A 25,750-nucleotide genomic window follows, 5' to 3' on the forward strand; every position below is an offset into this window, starting at 1 on the left:
ACCCAGACTCTATCCTTAGGTAGCTGTGGTTGTTGTTTAGTTGCTACATCCTGTCTGACTCTTTTGCCACCCCATGGACTGTAGCCTGCCAGGTCCTCTGTCAATGGGATTTCCCAGGCAAGAATACTGGAGTAAACCGTTTCCTACCTACTCCAGGGCATCTTAACCCACCAGAGATCGAACCCATGTCTCCTAAGTTGGCAGGCAGATTCTTTACCACTGAGCCACCGGGGAAGCCCATCCTTAGGTAGACTGGGATTCACATCTTAACTACACTGTGTGACCTTGGTAAATCACTTCACTTGTAGAATTTTCTATTCAGTTAAAAGATGATAAACACAGGACCTATAGAGCTAATGTAGAATTAAGTGAGAAAAGCTTATAAACTACCTGGCCCATATTGAAATTTAAATGAATATATAAACAAGCATTATTATTTATCTCAAAAGGCATAGATGGCAAGGCTTAAATTTATAATCGATGCAGTTAAATCCACAGGTAGAAAAAGATGATTGAAAGAATGAGTCAGAAACAGAAAGAAAAAGAAGGCAAAAGTATACTCCAAATGGAGAAATAGCACCATTTCTTTCCCGTTGATTTTACTCTTCTAGACTAGGAATGAGTTTCATGTGGTTTCAAGACAAGCTATCAGTTTCAAAGAAAAATTAGAGTCTGCTCTCTTTTTATGAAACAGTCCATTAAGTTTATTCTTCCATGTGAGAGTTTCTCTTTTTTTTTTTGAAAAGTACATCCCCTCAGTTCCTTTTAAAATCTCACTTCTTCCAGTTTTTATAGAACTCCCATAGAATAAATCTGCTCACATTTGTGCTCACAAAATATTCATTTGGACACAGATTCTGGAATTTAATGTGTAGTTCCAATGTAATTCAGCATACTTCCACACGCTTGGTAATACATATTCAGCACTTACATTTCAGTTAAAATGGATGTCCATCTTGCTTTAAAAATCTTTTTTTCATTCCTCAGCTACCATCACATCAGCCACCATTCTCTTGTATGACTTTCTCACAATAGGAGAAAGAAAGCACCTGTACAGATATTTAAAATAAAGTAAGGCTCAAAGGGTTGGCTGGGTAGTTTTTATCATTCTCATGTAATCTCATAGTCAACATGACATATCTTGATTGCAAAGCCTTGATCAGACAGCTCAGGAAAGCCAGGAATACAGGGCTAGATAGGGTTTTCCCAAAAGGACATTTTGATGTTTTGTTTATGCTGTCTTACAGAAAAAGAAGGAGGCTATAGAAAGTGGCAAACGACAAACTGAGAACACTTTAAAAGAAGGCAATGACATACTCGATGAAGCCAGTCGTCTTGTAGATGAAATCAACTCAGTTATAGTCGTGAGTATTTTATGAAACCCAAAGTTAAACGATGATAATGATGCAAGTGCTCTTGAATAGGAACCAGTGAGAAATTCAGTAGTATAAGCAAATATTGTTACTTTCTTTTGAGTGTAAAGTTGTTTTTGTCTCATTCTATTGTGACCATGCCCACCCATTGGTAACAATTAGAACTTCACGTTATTCTCTCAGTAATGGAGGTACTCGCACACTCACACTGACCTGTATTTTCTTTCACAGTGATGAAGGGCATTTGTCATTCCTAGTACAGAACTTACAATCTGCTTCAGTATTCATATAACGTTAGTTAAACGAGAAATGTAAAGCTACAAACAGACTTTCAACATGCTGTCTCATTCAGTAGATGCTAATATATGATGACATATGGTAATAGAAGTGCAAATAGTCTAAAAGATCCTAATGACTATCATTTATGCATTTAGACCTATGAAGTAGCATTTTTTTTTAAAAAAGATTGTTAGGTTCTTCTTGGTATAAATTCCCTTCACATATTTTCTAATCTCTTTCATTGAATAATAGCTTTTATTCTCTATTCTTTTTTTTTTTTTTGCTAGGTTAGTAAATTTTAAGTGTTCTAAAAACCTAAGCATGTGTAATTATATCTCCAAGAGACGTTAATAAATTAGAGGAAGCTGGATTCGCTTATTTAAAATGCCTTCTTTTCTCTACATATCAGTACGTTGAAGACATTCAAACTAAATTGCCACCCATGTCCAAGGATCTGAAAGATAAAATAGATGACCTCTCCCAAAAAATAAAGGACAGGAAGCTGGCTGAGAAGGTGTCCCAGGCTGAGAGCCATGCAGCTCAGTTAAATGATTCATCTGCTGTCCTTGATGGGTATGTCATTTGTGGTTGGAAATGTCTATGTATCTTGACACTTGTCCAAAAGTTTTGACTAACAGAAATGGTTGAGAGTTGCTTTCAAATCTTGATTTTTGTAATTATTAACATACAAACTGCATGGCCTTTCTGTGGAAAAGCCTAATTAGAAGGGTGTAGACAAAGCTCTACTGGAGCAGCATCAAAAGTCTGAGTTAAAAGTGAATTCAAATATTGCATGGTGAGGAGCGAACATTGCCTTAGGCTACACTTAGAAAAAATATTTTGTTCTTTATTAGAGAGCACAGCAGTGCTCTTATTAGCATTTTAAATAGTAATATATAAACACACATTCTGCTCCAAATTTCAGTTTTATAATTTTAATGAAATCAAACTATTTATTGTTAAAGGGCTGGCTTTTGAAAACGTGGTTGCATTGGTTCAGTTCAGTTCAGTTGCTCAGTCTTGTCAGACTCTCTGCAACCCCATGGACTGCAACACGCCAGGCCTCCCTGTCCATTACCAACTCCTGGAGTTTACTCAAATTCCTGTCCATTGAGTCAGTGATGCCATCCAACCATCTCATCCTCTGTTAAACCTGTCTCCTCCCTCCTTCAATCTTTCCCAGCATCAGGGTCTTTTCAAATGAGTCAGTTCTTCACATCAGGTGGCCAAAGTATTGGAGTTTCACTTTCAGCATCAGTCCTTCCAATGAATATTCAGGACTGATTGCCTTTAGGATGAACTGGTTGGATCTCCTTGCAGTCCAAGGGACTCTCAAGAGTCTTCTCCAACACCACAGTTCAAAAGCATCAATTCTTCAGTGCTCAGCCTTCTTTATAGTCCAACTCTCACATCCATACATGACTACTGGAAAAACCATAGATGGACCTTTGTTGGCAAAGTAATGTCTCTGCTTTTTAATATGCTGTCTAGGTTGGTCATAGCTTTTCTTCCAAGGAGCAAGCATCTTTTAATTTCATGGCTGCAGTCACCATCTGCAGTGATTTTGAAGCCCCCCAAAATGAAGTCTCTCACTGTTCCTGCTGTTTTCCCATCTATTTGCCATGAAGTGATGGGACCAAATGCCATGACCTTAGTTTTCTGAATGTTGAATTTTAAGCCAACTTTTTTACTCTCCTCTTTCTCTTTCATCAAGAGGCTCTTTAGTTCTTCTTCGCTTTCTGCCGTAAGTGTGGTGTCATCTGCATATCTGAGGTTATTGATATTTCTCCTGGCAATCTTGATTCCAGCTTGTGCTTTATCCACCCCAGCATTTCTCATGAAGTACCCTGCATATAAGTTAAATAAGCAGGATGACAGTATACAGCCTTGATGCTCTCCTTTCCTGATTTGGAACGAGTCTGTTGTTCCATGTCCAGTTCTAACTGTTGCTTCTTGACCTGCATACAAATTTCTCAGGAGGCAGGTCAGGTGGTCTGGCTTCCCATCTCTTTCAAGAATTTTCCACAGTTTGTTGTGATCCACACAGTCAAAGGCTTTGGCATAGTCAATAAAGCAGAAGTAGATGTTTTTCTGGAATTCTCTTGCTTTTTCAATGATCCAATGGATGTTGGCAATTTGATCTCTGGTTCCTCTGCCTTTTCTAAATCCAGCTTGAACATCTGGAAGTTCACAGTTCGCATACTGTTGAAGCCTGGCTTGGAGAATTTGAGCATGCCTTTGCTATTGTGTGAGATGAGTGCAGTTGTGCAGTAGTTTGAACATTCTTTGGCATTGCCTTCTTTTGGATTGGAATGAAAACTGGTGATTCCATACATAGCCTTTAAGTCTTTTTTTTTTTCCCTTTCAAACTCCATGAAGGCACTACTATTTCAGTACTGCCCTGTGAAATAATAGCTTATTATAACTGTTATTCTTATATGTTTCCATGGGGAGATGGGCCACTAGTGAGGTGTGTTTGACTGGTAAACAGCCTTCTCAATATAACTGGTTTGCTTCCCCTACAATTTGGGGATTGTCATAATAAAATAGGTGTATTAACCCCAAGAATAATTTTCATAAGTAAATCTGGATTTAATATACTCCATGTGAAAGGTTTTGTTTCAAAACTTAATATTCTTGATACAAAGGAAAATATTAATGTTTGAAGACCCTGGGAAAAATTCATATATAATTCATTTTATTATAACAGTTCTAGCTTGGTTATTTAGGAATATGAGTTTAAACTGAAAGCTACAATATAATACAATTAGTAGATACCTCACTATGATTTGGGATTATCATTATTATATTGGCCATGATCATTTGGAAGCCTTATTTGTTATAAGTAAGTTCTTCAAATATTCTTCATTTGAGTACCAACTACTCTGATATTCTCTTTTTGGATAATCCCTTCAGAATCCTTGATGAGGCTAAAAACATCTCCTTCAATGCCACTGCAGCCTTCAACGCTTACAGCAACATTAAGGACTATATTGACGAAGCTGAGAAAATTGCCAAAGAAGCCAAAGTTCTTGCACACGAAGCCACAGAACTGGTAAGAAACAAATAGTGCTATGTACTGAGGTGAACCTTTTCAAGTAAGTTTCTAAACTAAATTTCTCAAACTTAAATAAGCTCTGGAAAATCCTGGCAAATTAGAATATTAGTTTTAAATTATTTTCAAAGGCTCCTTTTAAATTTTATCCAAAATAAATTCTCAATGTGCTGTAATCATAGCAGAACTCTTCTCAGTTACATACTACTTTCCACCACTAATAAGAGTTGTATTATTATCCCAGATGACAAATAGGTTTGTGCCACCAACTCATAAGGAGAAGGCAATGGCACCCCACTCCAGTACTCTTGCCTGGAAAATCCCATGGACGGAAGGCCTGGTGGGCTGTAGTCCATGGGGTCGCTAAGAGTCGGACATGACTGAGCGACTTCACTTTCACTTTTCACTTTCATGCATTGGAGAAGGAAATGGCAACCCACTCCAGTGTTCTTGCCTGGAGAATCCCAGGGACGGGGGAGCCTGGTGGGCTGCCGTCTATGGGGTCGCACAGAGTCAGACGTGACTGAAGCAACTTAGCAGCAGCAGCAACCAACTCATAAAGGAAAATAGCCAAACATAAGACTCTGAAGAGGAAAATTTATAACAATTATTCCATATGTCTTCAATAAGAAAGTGCTTTGGATATTAACACCATTGCTTATAGTCACATAATTTAATTCTATATAAAGTTTAATAATAAGGTGCACATTTTACAAAACATGCCAAATCATATACTTCTAAACTATTATACTATTTTTATCAGTTGAAATATTTACCTTCAAAGCTACTTTTGGCTTCTGTCATTGTTCAAAGTAAATTTTCAATTAATATTTTAGAGTTTGGGGGTTCTAGGTATAGCACATTATCTGAGTATCTTCAACAGTGACAAATTTTTTTCCTTTACATGTAGAGCAACATTTTGTAAACAGGTTATGTTTGGTAAACCTTGGCGATACATTTTAGGTCAGCTTTCATTTCACAGGAATCACACAGTTAGTTAAAATGTTCAGAACCATCACTTATTCCTTTGGCTTCACACAAAATCCTCCAAATACATCAGAACTTCAGGAGAAAAGAACCCTTCCTGGACATTTGACTGTGAATGACATATGCAGAAATAATGGGTGTTGAAGAAACAAATCAGTATTTGCTTTGGTATTTAGCACAAATGCTTTCTTCGATTTCAGAGATAGTAGAGGTATTTGCCACATACTTAGACGGTTATTTTATGGTCATAGTGAAAACATCATATTCCATCAGCAATTACTACTGTTTGGTTTCTCTGGGATGACTTTACTAATACCGTGTGTTTTGTTTATTTCTTATTCAAAGTCATGACATAATTATTACAAAAACTTACCTATGTTCAGTTATCCTTTCAAAATGAACCATTTTTCATATCTATTTGAAGATCCTAATCTTCAATTTCACCATTTTCATCTGACCTAAGTCTTATTGGATGGCCATTTTCAGCATCTAGGACAGTGCCTGACAAATCATAGGCCTGCGTGAGTGAATGCACGTCACTCTAATTGACATTTTTCATGCCTGTTTACAACATTTTGTAAAAAATCTCAATATTATCACTGCTTTATTTTTATAAACTTTGTGCATTTTATGGTAAAGAGCTGTTTATTTTCACCCAAATTTGCTACCATCACTTCTGACAGCTTATGGTGAAAGGTGTCGGATTCTTGATCTCTGAAGAAGATTTAGCTTCCAGGGACCAGGGACCAGCCTTGATCACTCAAGAGCTTTTGTGTAGCAGAGTTTCATTAAAGTGAAAAAGGGCCAGAGAAAGCTTCTGACATAGACATCAGAAGGGGACGGAGAGTGCCCCCCTCACTAGTGTTAACAAGGGAGTTATATACTTTTTTAATTAGTTATTACAATAAATCAGAAGAATGCCTCAAGGTTGTAACAATTTTACCAGACCCACTCCCACAATTTACATTTTAGGATAGCATGATTAGAACTTAACAATAGAAAGATCCTATCAGACCAGATCCCATAATATACATTCTAAAGATATCAGGATTAGTCAGAAGGTTTTCAGGAAGGAGAAACTGTCCTCAAGGAGGATACATTGTTGTTATATAATCCTTAGTACAGAGTTTAAACTGAGTTGTTTGTTGTGTAATCATCAGTTCCAAGCTTAAAGAAAAAACTTTATGGGACTAAGACTAAGGAATGTAGAGGGAAAAAAAGGTATTTGTCCTTTCCTCCTCCTTGAGAGTTCCAGACCCCTGTCTTGACTTCCAGAGCCCCAGATCCCTTTCTCATCCTCAGGGACTCCAGACTTCTTATCAACCTGCCTAGGAATTGACTCTCTCATTTCCCCCACCCCCTACTTTTCTTTTAGGAAAATTATGTTGCCAAGGGAAAGGGGCATTGTTTTCATTCCATAATCACTTCCTGCTGTTGAGGGGTGTGGTCCCTAAATTGTTGAGGCAACTTATTCTCCTAACCCTCATTTTCAGGGTCTCTGATCCAAGGACCCCAAGTAATAGTTGGAGGAGGTTGTGGGGCTCCTTGGAGCCTGGACAACCATTTGTAACTTAAAAGCTTTAAAACGGTTAGAAACAAATCCAGTTACACAGTTACAGATGAAGGGATCAAACAGTAAAAACAGAACAATTAGAATTATTATGTTTAAGATAGTTTTCCACCCTGGGGAGCTAGTTAACATTTCCCAAAGTGAGGTGACTGAGGCTTCAGGGGAATCCATAGCCTGAATCGTCTTGTTCATGTGTTTAGTAAAGTGAGTAACATTAGTACTCATATCTGGTATATATGTACAACGTTGGGTATGAATAATGGCACAAGTTCCTCCTTGTGCAGCTGTTAGAATATCTAAGGCCAATATGTTTTGTAAAACCACCTTTCTAATTTGTATTTATTTGTTCAGCATTAATGGCTGAAAGTTACTCAGAGCATCAACTCATAACATCTAATTTGTAGTTCCCAGAGAGGACATCTAATCTGTAGTTCCCAGAGAGGGAACGAATATTGTAGCCAGACAATCACACCAGTGAAATACAGATCTTGCCCAACGAGTTTTAAGGTGTGGCAGATTAGGCTTCTCTGGAAGCTCTGAAAATATGAAGCCATGAGTAAAAGTTAGATCTAGGGTGCATCTTCCTATCCAGCCAGGGGGAAGCCATGCCCGTAAGTGTGAGCCACATATCTAGTAGGTCCCATTTGGAGTAAACCAGCGTGACTGAGGGATCTAGTCCCAACCTGTTCCTGCCCAGGCAAAAGGAGGACCTAAACTGGGATTGGAAAACACAGGAATGATTGTAATTTATATTTCTTGAGGCAAAAATCCAAGTTGTTTCCAATCATTATAACTAAGTTCTTGGCTAACTTCTGGGGATGGCTCTATTTTTTCCCAGCATATGGGAGCGTTAGATAGTAGGCATCCCTTTTTAGGAGTTAGCCATATGACCTCATCTCATATTTGATAAACATCAGGTAGAAAACTACCAGATCTAGACCCAATTACCTTCTTATGTGCAGCAAAATAGTCATTAAACCAAGTTAAAACATAATCAAAATTAAAAGTTACATTATGTCCATAGTTACATCACTCCATCTTTAGATTTTTAGATGTCATCAGATCAAGAAGTGTCACATATGATTGTTGTTGGTGAAAGTATTCTCAGAGTTGAAGAAAGTCCTTTCCATGAAGTGGAGAAACTCACTGTGGGATGTCTTCACTTGATGAGAAGGGGAGTGCTCTGCAGACCCAGCAATTAGACCAATTGTGGAATGCAGCATAGGAATGAGTCCAGAACAGGAAGGCGCTGTCTTGAGGGTCAAATGGTCAAACTCAGGACTTTTGGAGTCAACAGAAGCAAGCCCACCTGGATTCTCAGTCCCATCTTGGTTCCTGGCTCAAACAGCGGCTAGTTTGACTCAAAGTCTGGGTCAGGAGTTAACCTCCTGGTAATGTCTGTTGAAAAGCAAAAAGCTGAGTCACATAGTTAATTTTAAGGCTCTATGGGAATATCTGTGTACAAAAACAGCCTATCATAGAGACAGTCCCTTCTTCTTAGGGGCGGTTTGAGCCCTCATTAAAACTATGGGTAGAACTTTAAACCAACTGTCTTGTATTTCCTGAGTTGGCTTACACAGGTGTCTTTTAATAATGTCATTAGCCTTTTCAACTTTTTCTGAAGATTGGGGTCTCCAGGAAGAGTGTAAGTTATACTCTATTCCTAGAGCTTTTGACTCCCCTTGAGTTACAGCAGCTTTAAAGATGGAGCATTGTTGCTCTGAACTTTAGAGTTCAAGATCCCACTCACATCAGGAGAAGTCAGTACAGTAAGATTTTGTCCATTCATTAACCTCGGGCTTTAGTTAATACTGCTTTTGATATGAAAATAGGTGAGGCCATTGAGCTTGATAACGACAGCAACAGCATTTTGTGCTCAACCCAGTTTTTCCATCTGTCCACACTCTGCTGCTAAGTCACTTCAGTCGTGTCCTACTCTGTGCGACCCCATGGACGGCAGCCCACCAGGCTCCCCCATCCCTGGGATTCTCCAGGCAAGAACACTGGAGTGGGTCGCTATTTCCTTCTCCAGCACATGAAAGTAAAAAGTGAAAGTGAAGTCGCTCAGTCGTGTCCGACTCTTAGCAACCCCATGGACTGCAGCCTTCCAGGCTCCTCCGTCCATGGGATTTTCCAGGCAAGAGTACTAGAGTGGGGTGCCATTGCCTTCTCCGGCCCACACTCTAGGATTTACATTTTGTTCCATTAAAAAGAGCTGGTTCCATATTCATGAAAACAGAGGCCTGGACCTTGTTCAGTATATCCTTCCCCAGAAGGGGTGAGGGAGACTCTGGCACAATTAGAAACTCACGAGAAAACAGCACAGAGTCCCAGTTTCCACTTAAAGGATGACTTCCCTGGTGGCTCTGACGGTAAAGCATCTGCCTACAATGTGAGAGATCCGGGTTCAATCCCTGGGTTGGGAAGATCTCCTGGAGAAGGAAATGGCAACCCACTCCAGTACTCCTGCCTGGAAAATCCCATGGATGGAGGAACCTGGTAGGCTACAGTCCATGGGGTCGCAAAGAATTGGACATGACTAAGGGACTTCACTCACTCATCCAGACAGTCCATTTTGGTAGTCGATTGGGAGGAAAGTGAGCCAGGGGCTTCAGTGAGCACAGAGAAAATTGCCCCAGTGTCCAAAAGAAATTGACTGCTTGGCCTTCCACAGTTATTAATACCCAGGGCTCCTCAGATGTAATTAGGATGGGAGCTATTGAATTTCTACCGACACTGAGGCAGCCCCTCCTGGAAGGGTACCCTAACTCTCAGCCTGTTCAGTAGGGAGCCCCAGATAAAGGGATAAAGGGGCAAAATAAGAGAACAGGAAGCAGCTGAAGCTTTCCTACACAAATCTGCACTGTTAGGACATAAGTCTGGCATGTCTCACAGAGAGATAAAGAACAACACATAAGGCACTTCTACCCATTTCCCTTATTTTCTATGGAACCGGTCTAGTTGTAAAACAGTATCATAATTGAGAGACCCTTTAACATGTCAGTATTTCTCATCTTCCAAAGGATACTGTGGCCATTCAGTATCACAGAAGAAGATCAGGTATGTCTTTTTAAATTCTGGGAATCAAGCTTGTCCCACCTTTTGTTAAAATACATTTTAAAGAAGTAGTTCTGGAACTGCTAGCTCCCCCATCTGTAAGAGAGAAAGAAGCAGCATCCACAGCCTTGGCTTTTTTCCATCAGAAGTGTCCTTCCCTGCTTTAGATGGGAGTGTAGCAGACTCTCCACCAAAGCTTTCTTTTCCTGGTCAGACTTAGTCAGTCCCTTACCGACACAGGCGTCTTACTCGTCCCTCCCAGTTCTACCACCAAGGCGGGGTGGACATGCACCAGGGGTAGACCTGATGGCATCCCAGATTGATTTAGTTCCATACCACCGAGACCTTTGTTTGATTTGCCAGAGTAATTTCCCAGAATGTTTCCCAAGCTAGGACTACTAGGAGAAGCATCCATCTTACGTGTGCCTGTGCACATTCCTGAGTATGGTCCTGACTGCATTAGAATGGGTGAGTCATAAAGAGACAAATAACAACCAAGATGTCCCTCCTGAGTGTCACCACACCAGTATACGTGATAGCAAAAGAGGTGGTGGAGGGTTGGCCAACGAGGAAAAAGTGATTTTTGTTCTCTAGCAATTAGCGTCAATCGTTCCAGCTCATTTCTACAGATTCCACAAAAGGAATATCTAAACAGTTGAGACAAAAGCCATCAGAGAGCCTCTTCTGGTCCACTAAGAGCTAGCACTACCAAAGGAAGAAGCCCATTGCATTTCCAATCTAACCAGATTCTGCAATTCCCGATCTGTGTCCTCAAAAACCTCATGGTCACCAGCAGTGCTTCTATCCATATAGACAGGAGGCACAGCCATGACAAAGACTCACTTTCAGGTTTCTGGCCCCTGAGACAGGCAGCCAAGAGAGTAACTTCTAGCGTGAGAGATGTTCCTAGGGTTCCACCTCACTCCGTACGTACTTCTAGTAACTTTCGGCTCCTAGCAAGGCTAGGCGCTTTCTTACTTGGGGTCTAAGTAAAAGTACGTAGTAACAGCATGGATCACTAGTCCCTTGAAAGTCTATGATCCAAAAGATTAGGCTAGTACTTCTAATTTCCCATGCAATTATGAAATGGTCAAAGAGACCAGGAAAAGCTGACCAAGAAAGGAAAGTTCAGTTCACGCACTTTGCCCATTTCTGGTCGCTCCCCTTGCAGGGACCTTGGGTGTCTCTTGGCATTGACAGAGACAAGGCTCCCCTTTTGGGGGCTGCCTTCAGTCATTATGAGGCACCGCAAAACCACAGAGCAGGGCTCAATGCTTGCATCGTGCAGGACATGTCATTCATTCACACAGCACACCGTAAAGTTAGTAAAGTAAAGCAGAAAATGTGTATATTGAGAAAGCAGAGAGGCTAGAGCTCTGAGTGTTCTTACCTTATCCTGAAGATCCTGGAAAGCCCCCAAGATGATAACTTATGGTGAACAGTGTCTGATTCTTGATCTCTGAAGATTTAGCTTCGGGACCAGGGACCAGGCTTGATCACTCAAGAGCTTTTGTGTAGCAGAGTTTTATTAAAGTGAAAAAGGGCCAGAGAAAGCTTCTGACATAGACATCAGAAGGGGACAGAGAGTGCCCCCCTCACTAGTGTTAGCAAAGGAGTTATATACTTTTTTAATTAGTCATTACAATAAGTCAGAAGAATGCCTCAAGGTTGTAACAATTTTACCAGACCCACTCCCACAATTTAAATTTTAGGATAACAGGATTTGAAGAAGGAAATGGCAACCCACTCCAGTATTCTTGCCTGGAAAATACCATGGACAGAGGAGCCTGGTAGGCTACAGTCCATGGGGTTGCAAAGAGTCGGATACGACTGAGCAACTTCACTTTTCTTTCTGGAAGGAGAAACTGTCCTCAAGGATGATACACTGTTGTTATATAATCCTTAGTACAGAGTTTAAACTGAGTTGTTTGTTGTGGGGTCATCAGTTCCAGGCTTAAAGAAAAAAAAACATTTTATGTGACTAAGACTAAGGAATGTAGAGGGAAAAAAAGGTGTTTGTCCTTTCCTCCTCCTTGAGAATTCCAGACCTCTATCTCCAATTTGAGAGCCCCAGGCCCCTTTTGCTGCCTTAGGGACCCCAGCCTTCTTATCAACCTGCCTAAGAATTGATTCTCTCACTTCACACTTACGAGACTCATTTTCATGCCAACATGAAATATTCACTTTTCCTCAGCACTGATGTTTATACCTGATAGGCTAGCCAAACTCAAACATAGAGCTAGGAGAAGTTTTAATGCATACAGCATGTCCACTTGTTCTTGTTATTCCGTCCCCATAAGCTGTAAAAATAATTAAATGTCTGAAAAATTTCTAAGGCTAAAGAGGATCACTGATTTATTAAATGGCTATCAGCAAACACACAGAAGACTGATTTGGTCGGAAAGATTGTTAGACTGTGTTTCAGGAACAGAATAAATAAAGTTTTAATTTTAATAATTCATTATAATGTAGTTCCTATTGTACTAGAAAGGAAATATATTTGCCATTAAATTGAGCAATTACATAGATATAACTAGCATTTCATAAATGTAAGAGCTGGTATTATTGCTACAGCTATAGATAAACATGGAAGAGTAAGATTAAGTTTATTATTTATGTATGAAAGAGTCATTTGAATCTAGGCCTACAAAGAAGGAAGAATGTCTTTAATGAATTAGAAACAAAGTACAAAGAAGCAAAGGACAAATTTATACAAGGAGGAAAAAAGACCTGTTAGACAAGCAATAAAACAACCAATTATTACTGTGAAGAAAATGGATGTGAGATAATATGAGAAGGAAAAAAAGCATTGAAAATAACATAGGGGAAAAAAAACCCCAAATGAATGGTGAAATAATCTTAAAGCATAATTGACAACATTTTTAAAGCCACTTCACTTTTAAATATCTACTTAAGTCTACCTATTTGTAATGCACACATAATCAACAATGTAATTGAAAGGAAAATATGAGTGAGAAGAAAGGTGATCCTTTATTTTAATTAAATAGTGAGCAGGTGGAGTCTATAAACAACTAAATATTATAGTATAGTTGCTATGTAAACAGCAACAACCTCTTATCTTGCATATTTAATTTATTTAAATCTCAAAATGAAATGTTATTTTAGGAACATGTTGTTGTTCAGTCGCCCAGTCATGTCTGACTCTTTGCAACCCCATGGACTGCAGGATGCCAGGCCTCCCTGTCCCTCACCATCTCCCGAATTTTGCCCAAGTTCTTTTTTTTTTTTTTTTAAATGACAGATATTTATTCCCTCACAGTTCCAGAGGCTAGAGCCTAAAATCAAGATGTCTAAAGAGCCATGACCCACGCCCCCCAAAGACTCTGAGTAGAATCTCTCTTTACCTTTTCTTTTTTTTTTTTTCTTTTTTTGCCAAATATCAAAATGAATCCACCACAGGTATACATGTGTTCCCCATCCTGAACCCTCCTCCCTCCTCCCTCCCCATACCATCCCTCTGGGTCGTCCCAGTGCACCAGCCCCAAGCATCCAATATCGTGCATTGAACCTGGACTGGCATCTCGTTTCATACATGATATTTTACATGTTCATTACATTGGTGTTGCCATCCAGCCATCTCATCCTCTGATGCCCTCTTCTTCTGCCTTCAATCCTTCCCAGCATCAGGAACTTTCCTAGTGAGTCAGGTGTTCACATCAGGTGACCAAAATACTGGAACTTCAGCTTCAGCATCTGTCCTTCCAATGAGTATTAAGGGTTGATTTCCCTTAAGGTTGACTGGTTGATCTCCTGGCTGTCCAGGGACCTCTCAGGAGTCTTCTCCAGCACCACAGTTTGAAGGCATCAATTCTTTAACACTCTGCCTTCTTTACAGTCAGCCTCTCACAACCATACTGGGAAAACCATAGCCTTGACTATACAGACCTTTTAGGCAGAGTGATGTCTCTGCTTTTCAACACACTGTCTAGCTTGGTCATAGGAACATAAACTTTATGAAGAAATAAACACTACTACTTTTCTAATGGGCTTCCCTTATGACTCAGATGGTAAAGAATCTGCATACAGTCAAGAGACCCAGATCCATCCCTGGGACAGGAAGATCCCCTGGAGAAGGGAATGGCAACTCACAGTAGTCTTGCCTGCAGAATTCCATGAACAGGAATTCCATGAATCAGGAGCCTGATTGGCTACAGTCTATGGGATCGCAGAGTCAGACACAACTGAGTGACTAACACTTTCACACTTCCAATTTTCTATTAGTGTTCGGTGGGAAAATTACTATTATTGTATTATTGGTATAAAATTATTGTTTTCCCTACACACAGTCTCAAAGATAACATCTCATTTTGTACTTCTCATTGGTGGGCACAAGGAAAAAGAGAAGGGAAATATATCACTCTTTCAAAAATAGAATATGAAGATCCAGTCATTTTTTTCTAATCTCAATTGCTTTGATGCTATAAAAAGTCCTCAGACTCTAAAACAACAGAGAATTAAATCTTTAAAAACATTTCCAGATCATAGGAAAACTTAAAACCTGTATTATCAACTAGATCCAATTTTAGAAGTAGATGAAGAATAGATTTTATATGCTGCTGGAGCCTTGGGATGACAATAGTCATGGTTTTAGTGGCCCTGGGAAATAAGACCCTCTGCTCTTTACCACTGGGGAGTTCTTAGAGGATGTACACTTGAATCTGGTATATCCAAACAGCAAGCAACAACGACAAAACAGAAGGCTAATGTAGAATGGATTCTAGTGTTCTTGTTCATTAAGATTATGAAGAGTCATCACATAATAACCACACAATCTCTATCAACACTGAAATGTTGCCCTCCTTCCCTTCTTAATTTCCTTCCTCCCTTTCTCTTTTTCTCAGAGTGAATGGAATGTGTTCTGTGACATACACTTGAGTGTAGAAAACATAGGCAGTCCACACCTTAAGATTTCTTTTTTTTTTCTTCTGTACCCTCTTCTTTACACTACAATCACTGTTATCATCTAAAGCTCTCTCCCTCTCTTTCACATACACACTCTCTAATCCAGAATCCTCTTTCTCAGTTATTAATAGTCTCAGTCTCCGTGTTTAGTCTGATCTTCTTTAAGAATCAGCATTAGAAATTGAGAATTTATACTGTCTTTCAACTCCAGTGCACAATATGGTCTTCCTCTTTATTCTCCAAATCCATGTTCTGTCAGTCAATGCAATTATGCATCATTCCTGGGAGCCATGAGTCTAAATATCTGCAGCATGATATTTCCCAAACATATATAGGAGAAAATAAGGTAAAATACAGAAGAAGGTGGGGATAATTCTTTTTTTCATAAAAAAATAATAGTGAGACAGTTAGTAAAGAACCAACTGGTGATTGCAGCCATGAAATTAAAAGACGCTTACTCCTTGGAAGGAAAGTTATGACCAACCTAGACAGCATATTCAAAAGCAGAGACATTACTTTGCCAGCAAAGGTCCATCTAGTCAAGGCTATGGTTTTTCCAGTGGTCGTGTATGGATGTAAGAGTTGGACTATAAAGAAAGCTGAGCGCCAAAGAATTGATGCTTTTGAACTGTGGTGTTAGAGAAGACTCTTGAGAGTCTCTTGGACTGCAAGGAGATCCAACCAGTGGATCCTAAAGGAAATCAGTCCTGAATATTCACTGGAAGGACTGATGCTGAAGTTGAAACTCCAATACTCTGGCCACCTGATGTGAAGAACTAACTCATTTGAAAAGACCCTGATGCTGGGAAAGATTGAGAGCAGGAAGAGAAGGGGACAACAGAGGATGAGATGGTTGGATGGCATCACCGACTCAATGGACATGGGTTTGGGTCAACTCCGGGAGTTGATGATGGACAGGGAGGCCTGACATGCTGCAGTTCATGGGGTTGCAAAGAGTCAGACCTGACTGAGAGACTGAACTGACCTACTAAAGAAAAGTGCTGTGTAAGTGTTATGTAGACTTTATAGGAATTAAACAGTAGGGGCGGGATCTGGAAAAATTATCCAAGAGAAAAATATACCTAAAATTAAGTAGGTTTAAAGCCTGAGACACCTGTTCCAAATCAATACGCGAACTGCTGTTGTAAAGTGACTTCCCACTATTAATTCCTTAATATAAGGAGAGTAAAAATCCATAGAAACTTCACAAGGAGTTTTTTCTTCCTTTTGGGTCAAGAGTCTAGAGAATAATTTGGATTTTTGTAAATTTACTCTTATGTAGCATGTCAATGGAGAGAAAAATCCTGTTAGAAAATAAGGATACAACTCCTAAAATAGAACATAGGCAAAACACTCTCTGACATACATCACAGCAGGATCCTCTATGACCCACCTCCCAGAATATTGGAAATAAAAGCAAAAATAAACAAATGGGACCTAATTAAACTTAAAAGCTTCTGCACAACAAAGGAAACTATAAGCAAGGTGAAAAGACAGCCTTCAGAATGGGAGAAAATAATAGCAAATGAAGCAACTGACAAACAACTAATCTCAAAAATATACGAGCAACTCCTACAGCTCAATTCCAGAAAAATAAACAACCCAATCAAAACAATGGGCCAAAGAACTAAATAGACATTTCTCCAAAGAAGACATACAGATGGCTAACAAACACATGAAAAGATGCTCAACATCACTCATTATCAGAGAAATGCAAATCAAAACCACTATGAGGTACCATTTCACGCCAGTCAGAATGGCTGCGATCCAAAAGTCTACAAGCAATAAATGCTGGAGAGGGTGTGGAGAAAAGGGAACCCTCTTACACTGTTGGTGGGAATGCAAACTAGTACAGCCACTATGGAGAACAGTGTGGAGAATCCTTAAAAAACTGGAAATAGAACTGCCTTATGACCCAGCAATCCCACTGCTGGGCATACACACTGAGGAAACCAGAAGGGAAAGAGACACGTGTACCCCAATGTTCATCGCAGCACTGTTTATAATAGCCAGGACATGGAAGCAACCTAGATGTCCATCAGCAGATGAATGGATAAGCAAGCTGTGGTACATATACACAATGGAGTATTACTCAGCCATTAAAAAGAATACATTTGAATCAGTTCTAATGAGGTGGATGAAACTGGAGCCTATTATACAGAGTGAAGTAAGCCAGAAAGAAAAACACCAATACAGTATACTAACGCATATATATGGAATTTAGAAAGATGGTAACAATAACCCTGTATGCGAGACAGCAAGAGAGACACTGATGTATAGAACAGTCTTTTGGACTCTGGGAGAGGGAGAGGGTGGGATGATTTGGGAGAATGGCATTGAAACATGTATAATATCGTATATGAAACGAATCGCCAGTCCAGGTTTGATGCACAATACTGGATGCTTGGGGCTGGTGCACTGGGACGACCCAGAGGGATGGTATGGGGAGGAATGAGGGAGGAGGGTTCAGGATGGGGAACACGTGTATACCTGTGGCAGATTCATGTTGATATATGGCAAAACCAATAAAATATTGTAAAGCTAAAAAATAAAAAAAAAAAAAGAAAATAAGGATACTAGAAAGGAACGTCAGGGAGCTCTGATAACATAGCAGCCTGAGTTAATTCAGATTCCTCCTAATGTGAGAAATTCACAGAAATGTTAGATAAACTCTAACTCCCCAAATTTAACACACACTTTATTTTGGAAAGAGGAAACAAAAGGGTAATCTGAAAATAAAAACAAGAGAAACATAATAGCACATCCTAAAGCTGGCACCTTATTGACTCAGTGAATTTGGAACATAAATATATATCATATGTCTAGAGACTGGATTTTAAAAGCCCAAGCAGGGAGAGAAAGCATCACAAACATCATCCTAAACCTATAAACGAAGGAGTTTCTTTTGACTAATTGAAAGTATGCAGAATTGTGAGACTTCCAAACAGTTTTCTCATCAATGAACACTCCCTCTAGACCAGAACATGCCAAGGAATCTTGTTTCTTTTCATGCCCCAGTTGTGAAAAACGTCTCTCATAAGCTGTTAAAACCACAAGCCTATGGGTTGGAGTCCAAATTATACCATATACTTTTATATATGGATTGAAGTTTGCATGGTACAAGACTTTCCAAGCTAAAATTTTAACAGAGGAGGGGAGAGGAATTGGTTCTTTCAACCCTTAGAATATCTAGAAGGACACAGAGGAGTGGTCTGTTTGTGTAAACTGTAAATAATCAACTAGGAAAGAAGGTAGGCAGGCAAAGTATGTAACATGATCCTGAAGTTATTAAAAAATCTGAAAGAGGATATACAATAAAAGTGTTTAAAATTATTGCAATGTTAAAAAAGAATAGAAAAGAGTGATAAAAAGAAAAACTACAGAAGATTATGGAAATGTATAATAGAAGCAAATAAAATTTCTAAAAATAAAAAATATACAGTAAGTATAATTAAAAATTGAATGGGAAAGCTAAACAAAGGAGAAAGAGAATGAATTAATTGAAAGAGTTGAATACATTACCCAGAATGCAACAAGCATGGTAAAATATAAAAGAAGTGTAAAAGACAAGAAATATACCTTGTAAAAATCAATGTAAATCTATTAGGGGTTCAGAAATTGATAAGAGTGAAAAGAGGGAAGTAGTAACAGTAAAAGAGATACTGAAAATTTTCAAGGCCTGGTGAGAGAGAATTGCTCAAAGAAAGCCCTTCACGATAAATGAGCTTCCCTGGTGGCTCAGACAGTAAAGAATCTGCCTGCAATGCCGGAGACCTGGGTTTGATCCCTGGGTTGGGAAGATCCTCTGGAGGAGGGCATAGCAACCCACTCCAGTATTCTTGCCTGGAGAATCCCCATGGACAGAGGATCCTGATGGGCTACAGACTATGGGGTCACAAAGAGTCAGACACGACTGAGAGACTAAGCACACACACTTCACGATAAATAAAATTAAATCTATACCTGGAAAGATCGTTGTTAGACTATGGAAGTCAAAGAGAAAGAAAACAATATCTTCAAGTAATCTAGAGAAAAAAGACTTTGGGTCAGACACTGAGTGCACAGCTGGAGCGTCAGCTTTAAAAGATGCTGAATCTCTGCTTGCTTTCTGCTCTGTGCCTTCAGTTCTTGGTGACCATGGTGTTCTGTTTAACTCCTACTTCCTTTTCCCAGAGAAGAATGTCTCCAGAATTAAAAGTTAAGCTAAAAATAGCCCTCATGAGGACAGAAACACTAATAACTCTGTGAGAATTTCACTTTCACTAGATTCTGTGATTTTCGTGTAGGTAATACTTGGTATTCAGTAGCTGATCACTAAATGTCAGTTGTTTCCTCCCATCTCCAAACACTGATGCTAGGCGTCCAGAAAGGCTAGGATGCTCCAGATTTTCAGAATAGATGAGGTATTTATACTGCCACAAGGAACAGGAAAGTTGAATAGAGAAGAAAATTTCAAAGGAAATATGTATTTCCCTACTTAGATTGAAATCATCTATGAATGTTTATTTGAATGTAGTTGTCTTGTAAGATAGTTTTTTTTTTAGTGATTAGAATTAAGTTCAAGGGGTGTGCTGAAGTTTCCTAATCAGGATGTAGGAAGAAGATAGAAGGTCACAATTTGAGAATTAGAAGATCTGTCTCCAAATTGGATGCATATTGTCCATGTACTGAGCTGTGTCAGCTAAAGTATAGCTTTTTAAGAACTGCACATTTTCTTCTGATCTCTCTCTTGGCTTAATGCCAGTAGTTAATAATCCCCAAAACTTAAAATTTATTTTTTAACCTCATTTAATATTAAGCCTCCAATTATCCTTCTTTGATGCAATTGTGGTGCTTGTAATAGGTAACTTCTGAACTGTTTATTAACGTGAGGTATTAAGCATGTCCACATTTTCAATTTTTTCTTTGTTTTTAAACCTTTTTTTAAGCCACATATTTATTGTACTTAATATATAGAGGCATTATGAAACACATAGGAATAAATAAATAGAATTCTGGCCTGTCCTCAAACCATAAATTATCATTTAAGTTTTTATTATTTGTGATGTTAGTAAAAATGATACTTTCCAACTTTTACTACATTATTTATGCTTTTCCTTTATTATACTTTTTGATTTTCTTTTTATTTTTATTATTCTTTCTTTTAATAGTAGTATTATTCCTAATAATCTCTTCTTTTTTATTAGTTTTTAAATCCTTATGTAGCTAGATTCTTTTGATACCATTGCTACTGGTCAATAAATCATATAATCAAATACTGTGAATTTTGCAATAGTATGATTAAACATTAAGGTATTTCTAATGAGTATTTGTTTAGAAATGTGGTCATATCTTCTCTTCAGTCTGTCTTATTTAATATTTGCTTTGTGTAATTGGATGAACCAAAATACATAAAGAATACTTGCAAGGTCATTTTTGAGTTTTTATTTCCTACATAAAGAACTGCAAATATTAGCAGAATACACATTGCAATCAAAAGGCCCGATAAAATATAGTGTCAGTCAAGTTTTAAACTTTAACTCACATATACCTTGTATTTTATTCTGTCAGCCATTACTTAGAAGTTATTCAAACAGTAATTTTGACTTCTTATTAATATCTATAATCATTGGAATTTAAATTCTATACCAGTGTAGTGTTAATGGAAAAAATAGTATAATCCATAATAGGTTTGACAATTGAATCTGTCAATAAAGCTGGTGAGCATTTTTTCTCCATAAGCAATTCAGCAACTTATCTAAGAACTGATTCGTGCAAGAGCAAATATGAAAAAGTCAGTGAGGATCTAAGTTACACAGAAAAATATTAAATCTGTGTGTGAAAATGGTATTCCTTAAGCCAGCTAACATGATATACTCATTTGAGTAAATAACTTTAAAGAATCTATTGGAAGCAGAGAAACAAGCTTCTGTTTTATTACCCAGAATTTGACATATTTGAAAATTTAGGGCATAAATTGTTAGAAATGAAATCAAAGAGTTTGATTAGTCAGCAACACAGAAATTCTTTGGGGTGATGCTATAATGCAATGTAAATTTAAACTAATTTTATTCAAGACAACAGTGCGCTCAGACCTGCTACTTGAGAGTTCCACCAACAGGAATAAATACAAGAATAAATATAGGACTAATCAAGAAGTGAAATTGCCATGTTGAGTTTGATTCTGGACATTAAATGGAAAGAAAGGCATAACCCGTCTAAGGATGTTCTCTAAATCAATAGACACTTCACCATTGTCTTTACTCAGAATCAAGACTCCTCATGGTGCCCACCGATGCTACCCTCAATAGTTTGTCTGGTCCCTACCTCATGGCAACAAGTCAGTGGTGCCCAGAGGTGCTGGAGCAATGGTTCTCATGCTGTGATTGGTGAAAACCTGTTTTCACTTGGTTACTATACATGTTGATTTTTGGTCTCTCAGTCATGTCTGACTCTTGGCAACCCCAGGAACTGCAGTATGCCAGGCTTCCCTGTTCTTCACTCTTCCCCGGAATTTGCTCAAACTCATATCCATTGAATTGGTGATGCCATCCAGCCATCTCATCCTCTGTCACCCCCTTCTCCTCCTGCCCTCAATCTTCCCCAGCATCAGGGTCTTTTCCATTGAGTTGGCTCTTTGCATCAGCTGGCAAAAGTATTGGAGCTTCAGATTCAGCAGTAGTCCTTGCAGTGAATATTCAAGGTGGAATTCCTTTAGGATTGACTGGTTTGAACTCCTTGCAGTCCGAGGGACTCTCAAGAGTCTTCTCCAACACCATCGTTCAAAAGCATCAATTCTTCAGTGCTCAGCCTTCTTTATGGTAACTCTCACATCCACACATGACTACTGGAAAAACCATACCTTTGACTATATGGATCTTTGTAGGCACAGTCATGTGTCTGCCTTTTCATGCTCTGTCTAGGTTGGTCATAGCTTTTTTCGAAGGAGTAAGCGTCTTTTGATTTCATTGCTGCAGTCACTCACTGTCTGCAGTGATTTTTGGAGCCCAGGAAAATAAAATCTATCACTGTTTCCACTTTTTTCCCCATTTCTTTACCGTGAAGTGATGGGACTGGATGCCATGATCTTAGTTTTTTGAATGTTGAGTTTTAAGCCAGGTTTACTCTATATACTTTTTTTTTTTTTTTTTTTTAAGATTTATATAGTTGGTTTTGACTGTGCTGGGTCTTCATTGCTGCAGCCTTTCTCTAGTTGCTGAGAACAGGGGGATACTCTTCACTGTTGCAGAGCAAGGGCTCCGGGCATGCTCTAGGCATACAAGGCTTCAGTAGTTGTGGCCCACAGGCTTAATTGCCCCCCTGCATGTGGGATCTTCCCAGACAAGGGATCTAACTCGTTTCCCCTGCATTGGCAGGTGGATTCTTAACCACTAGATGACCAGAGAAGCCTGAATATACTTTTAAATCCTCTCTTGATTGTGTTTCTCAGTGTTATCGAGCTGCAAATTCGCAGTCATGAATTCTAAATTCTTATGAGTAAGTTTTGGAGATTTTCTATTCCATCATTTGGTCTCCTTTCTCAGTTGCTTTCCATCCTCCAGAGGCTCATCTAACCCCTGTCCCATCTTAGGATGTTATGCGATGCCAGGATCTACAGCCTTTCACCAGATTTCTGACCAGAGTCATTCCTTTGGGTTGTTTCCAAACTCATTTTTGATTTAGTGTTTCATTTTAGTATCCTAGAGATTTTTGAAATATAGGTTATTTTGAAACACATTTAAAATCAATACACAGTGATTTTCTTATTTTAAAATTGAAAGTGATCTTTTATGACAAAAGCAGTTCATATTCATTATACAAAAATAGGAAATACAGACAAGCAAAAGAAAGAAAATCTAAAATGTGTATAATCTCACTAACCACAAATAATCACTTTTATAATGTTGTTTATCTGTCCATATTGTTTCCTGTACAAATGGTTTTTGTACAAATGGTTTTGCATAACTGTTTTTATAGCTTAATATATCTAATTAACATCACATACATTTTTTTCAATATTCTCAAAAGTTATACCTTTTAAAATGTATACAGGACTAGACCATCATTTTTTCTAAGAACTTATTTTATTGTAGTAAGAAATTCCTCCCCAATTTTTAGCAACAGTCTAACATGCCCAAATATAAATTTCTCGACATGTATTTTACATAAACACGTTGTGGCTAGTTACCGGTCCTTACATACACCTCTGCACATTTTGGAAAGCTTTCTTTATTAAAGAGATTTTAAGTTTACCGGTCCTTACATACACCTCTGCACATTTTGGACAGCTTTCTTTATTAAAGAGATTTTAAGTTTACCGGTCCTTACATACACCTCTGCACATTTTGGACAGCTTTCTTTAGTAAAGAGATTTTAAGTTTACCAGTCCTTACATACACCTCTGCACATTTTGGACAGCTTTCTTTATTAAAAAGATTTTAAGTTTATAATCATCTAAGTCACATAGTATCTTGACAAATTATCCCCTTTGGAAATGTGCAAGACTTGTCTTCTAAAATAAATTATTTCATAACAAAATAAGTTATAAACCATGCTGATGAATTTTCAGCTAGTACTTTCTTTAGAAAACAAAGACAAACAACGATTATACATCTCTCCTTAGTGCCAACTTTTTTAATGAATTCAGAAAATTTCTCTCTAATGAAGTTATTTGAAGGCCGCTTAGAAGAATAATAAGAATTAAAAGAAATATAAACAATAACTTTTAAATTTGCTGATTTAAATAATAAATCAGTCACGTGTTGGTTTACCATCCCGATCAACTTAACTGCAGGTCTCACCTTCACATTTTCTTCCCCTAAGTGAGCCTCCTCTGACAACAAACACCTAGATATTTCCATGCTCCATTGTGGCAGTAATCATTTTCTGTGTAAGGAATTTTTCCACTGCACTGCACCACTTCACTGCACTTCTGTTAGAGAAGACAGAGTCATTCCGTCTTTGAATATCCGAGATTACTCCAGTGCTTGAAGGAGCTGCTGCTGCTGCTGCTAAGTCGCTTCAGTCATATCTGACTCTGTGTGACCCCAGAGACAGCAGCCCACCAGGCTCCTCTGTCCCTGGGATTCTCCAGGCAAGAATACTGGAGTGAGTTACCATTTCCTTCTCCAATGCATGAAAGTGAAAAGTGAAAGTGAAGTCGTTCAGTTGTCCGACTCTTCGCGACCCCATGGACTGCAGCCTACCAGGCTCCTCCATCCATGAGATTTTCCAGGCAAGAGTACTGGAGTGGGTTGTTATTTCCTTCTCCTTGGATGAGCTATAAACTTTTATTGGGTAAATCAGTCGATTCATTCGTCTATTAATCAATGACATGATGCCTTAACAAGTCACTATGAATATTTAACAAATAGCAGAAAGAAGAAAACTAACATGTATTAAAAGCCAATTAAATACCAAGCCTCTGTTAAATCTTTGTAGACTTTATCATTTTATTTTTTCTTGTATTTTTCCTTCTCTAATGATTTAGATTATCTCACATTTTCCATAAATGATTTATTAGCTAACAAAACATGTAGCAACCTACATATACTATTAGATCCTATTTTGTGTGACACAATAAAAGATTTTAGATAATTTATATATACATATATGTATATATACACAGACAGAGAAGAACTTATTTATAAAAATACAATCTCTAAAAAGCAGGAAACAAAATATCTTGCAACTCTAAGAACCTCATTTATATTTCACATGCTGTAGACAACGGCTCAGAAACTCAGATGTGGTGCTTATAAATATGTATGAAGTATAATTAGCTTGGAAAATGCTGCTTCATCAACAGCCCTGATATTGTTGATGTGCTTCAGTGACTTACTAAGCAGTGTTGGAAAAGGAACTCTCCAGATTCCAACAAATTGAAACCGTTCTCTTCTTGCATACCATGTTAGTGTCTTCCATTCTGTCATCCTATGGCAGACTTGTCTTTTAAACCTGGACTGTTGGTATGTTGCTGTATGCCATCAGCTCTTTACTGTTTTGGAGTGATTCTTTGCCCTATTCTTATTAAACAATTAAATTTGTGTTCTAAAACGCTTACATACATGTGCAGATGCACGTGCGCACGCACACACACAAACACCACACACAATTCAGTTGCAAATGATTTCACTGGTGAATCTACCAAACATTTAAGAAAGAAGTAATAAATTCTTCATACTGTGCATGGGGTTCTCAAGGCAAGAATAATGAAGTGGTTTGCCATTCCCTTCTCCAGTGGACCATATTCTGTCAGACCTCTCCACCATGACCTGCCCGTCTTGGGTGGCCCCACAGGGCATGGCTTAGTTTCAGTGAGTTAGACAAGGCTGTGGTCCTAGTGTGATTAGATTGACTAGTTTTCTGTGATTGTGCTTTCAGTGTGTCTGCCCTCTGATGCCCTCTCACAACACCTACCATCTTACTTGGGTTTCTCTTACCTTTGACATGCGGTATCTCTTCACGGCTGCTCCAGCAAAGCGCAGCCGCTACTCCTTACTTTGGAAGAGGGGTATCTCCTCACCG

At 38.5% G+C, this 25,750-nt stretch overlaps 1 protein-coding gene across 1 annotated transcript in view; it reads left to right on the forward strand.

Moving 5' to 3' along the window:
- LAMA2 (laminin subunit alpha 2) overlaps positions 1 to 25,750 on the forward strand; it is a 699,730-nt gene that overhangs the window by 562,423 nt on the left and 111,557 nt on the right. Inside the window, exons 38-40 of the mRNA XM_002690220.6 lie at positions 1,248 to 1,364; positions 2,062 to 2,225; positions 4,569 to 4,707. Coding sequence (XP_002690266.2) covers positions 1,248 to 1,364; positions 2,062 to 2,225; positions 4,569 to 4,707 — 420 coding nt within the window. The remainder of the gene's footprint in view (positions 1 to 1,247; positions 1,365 to 2,061; positions 2,226 to 4,568; positions 4,708 to 25,750) is intronic.

The sequence above is a fragment of the Bos taurus genome, chromosome 9 (assembly GCF_002263795.3).
Source record: "Bos taurus isolate L1 Dominette 01449 registration number 42190680 breed Hereford chromosome 9, ARS-UCD2.0, whole genome shotgun sequence".
Lineage (NCBI taxonomy): Eukaryota > Metazoa > Chordata > Mammalia > Artiodactyla > Bovidae > Bos > Bos taurus.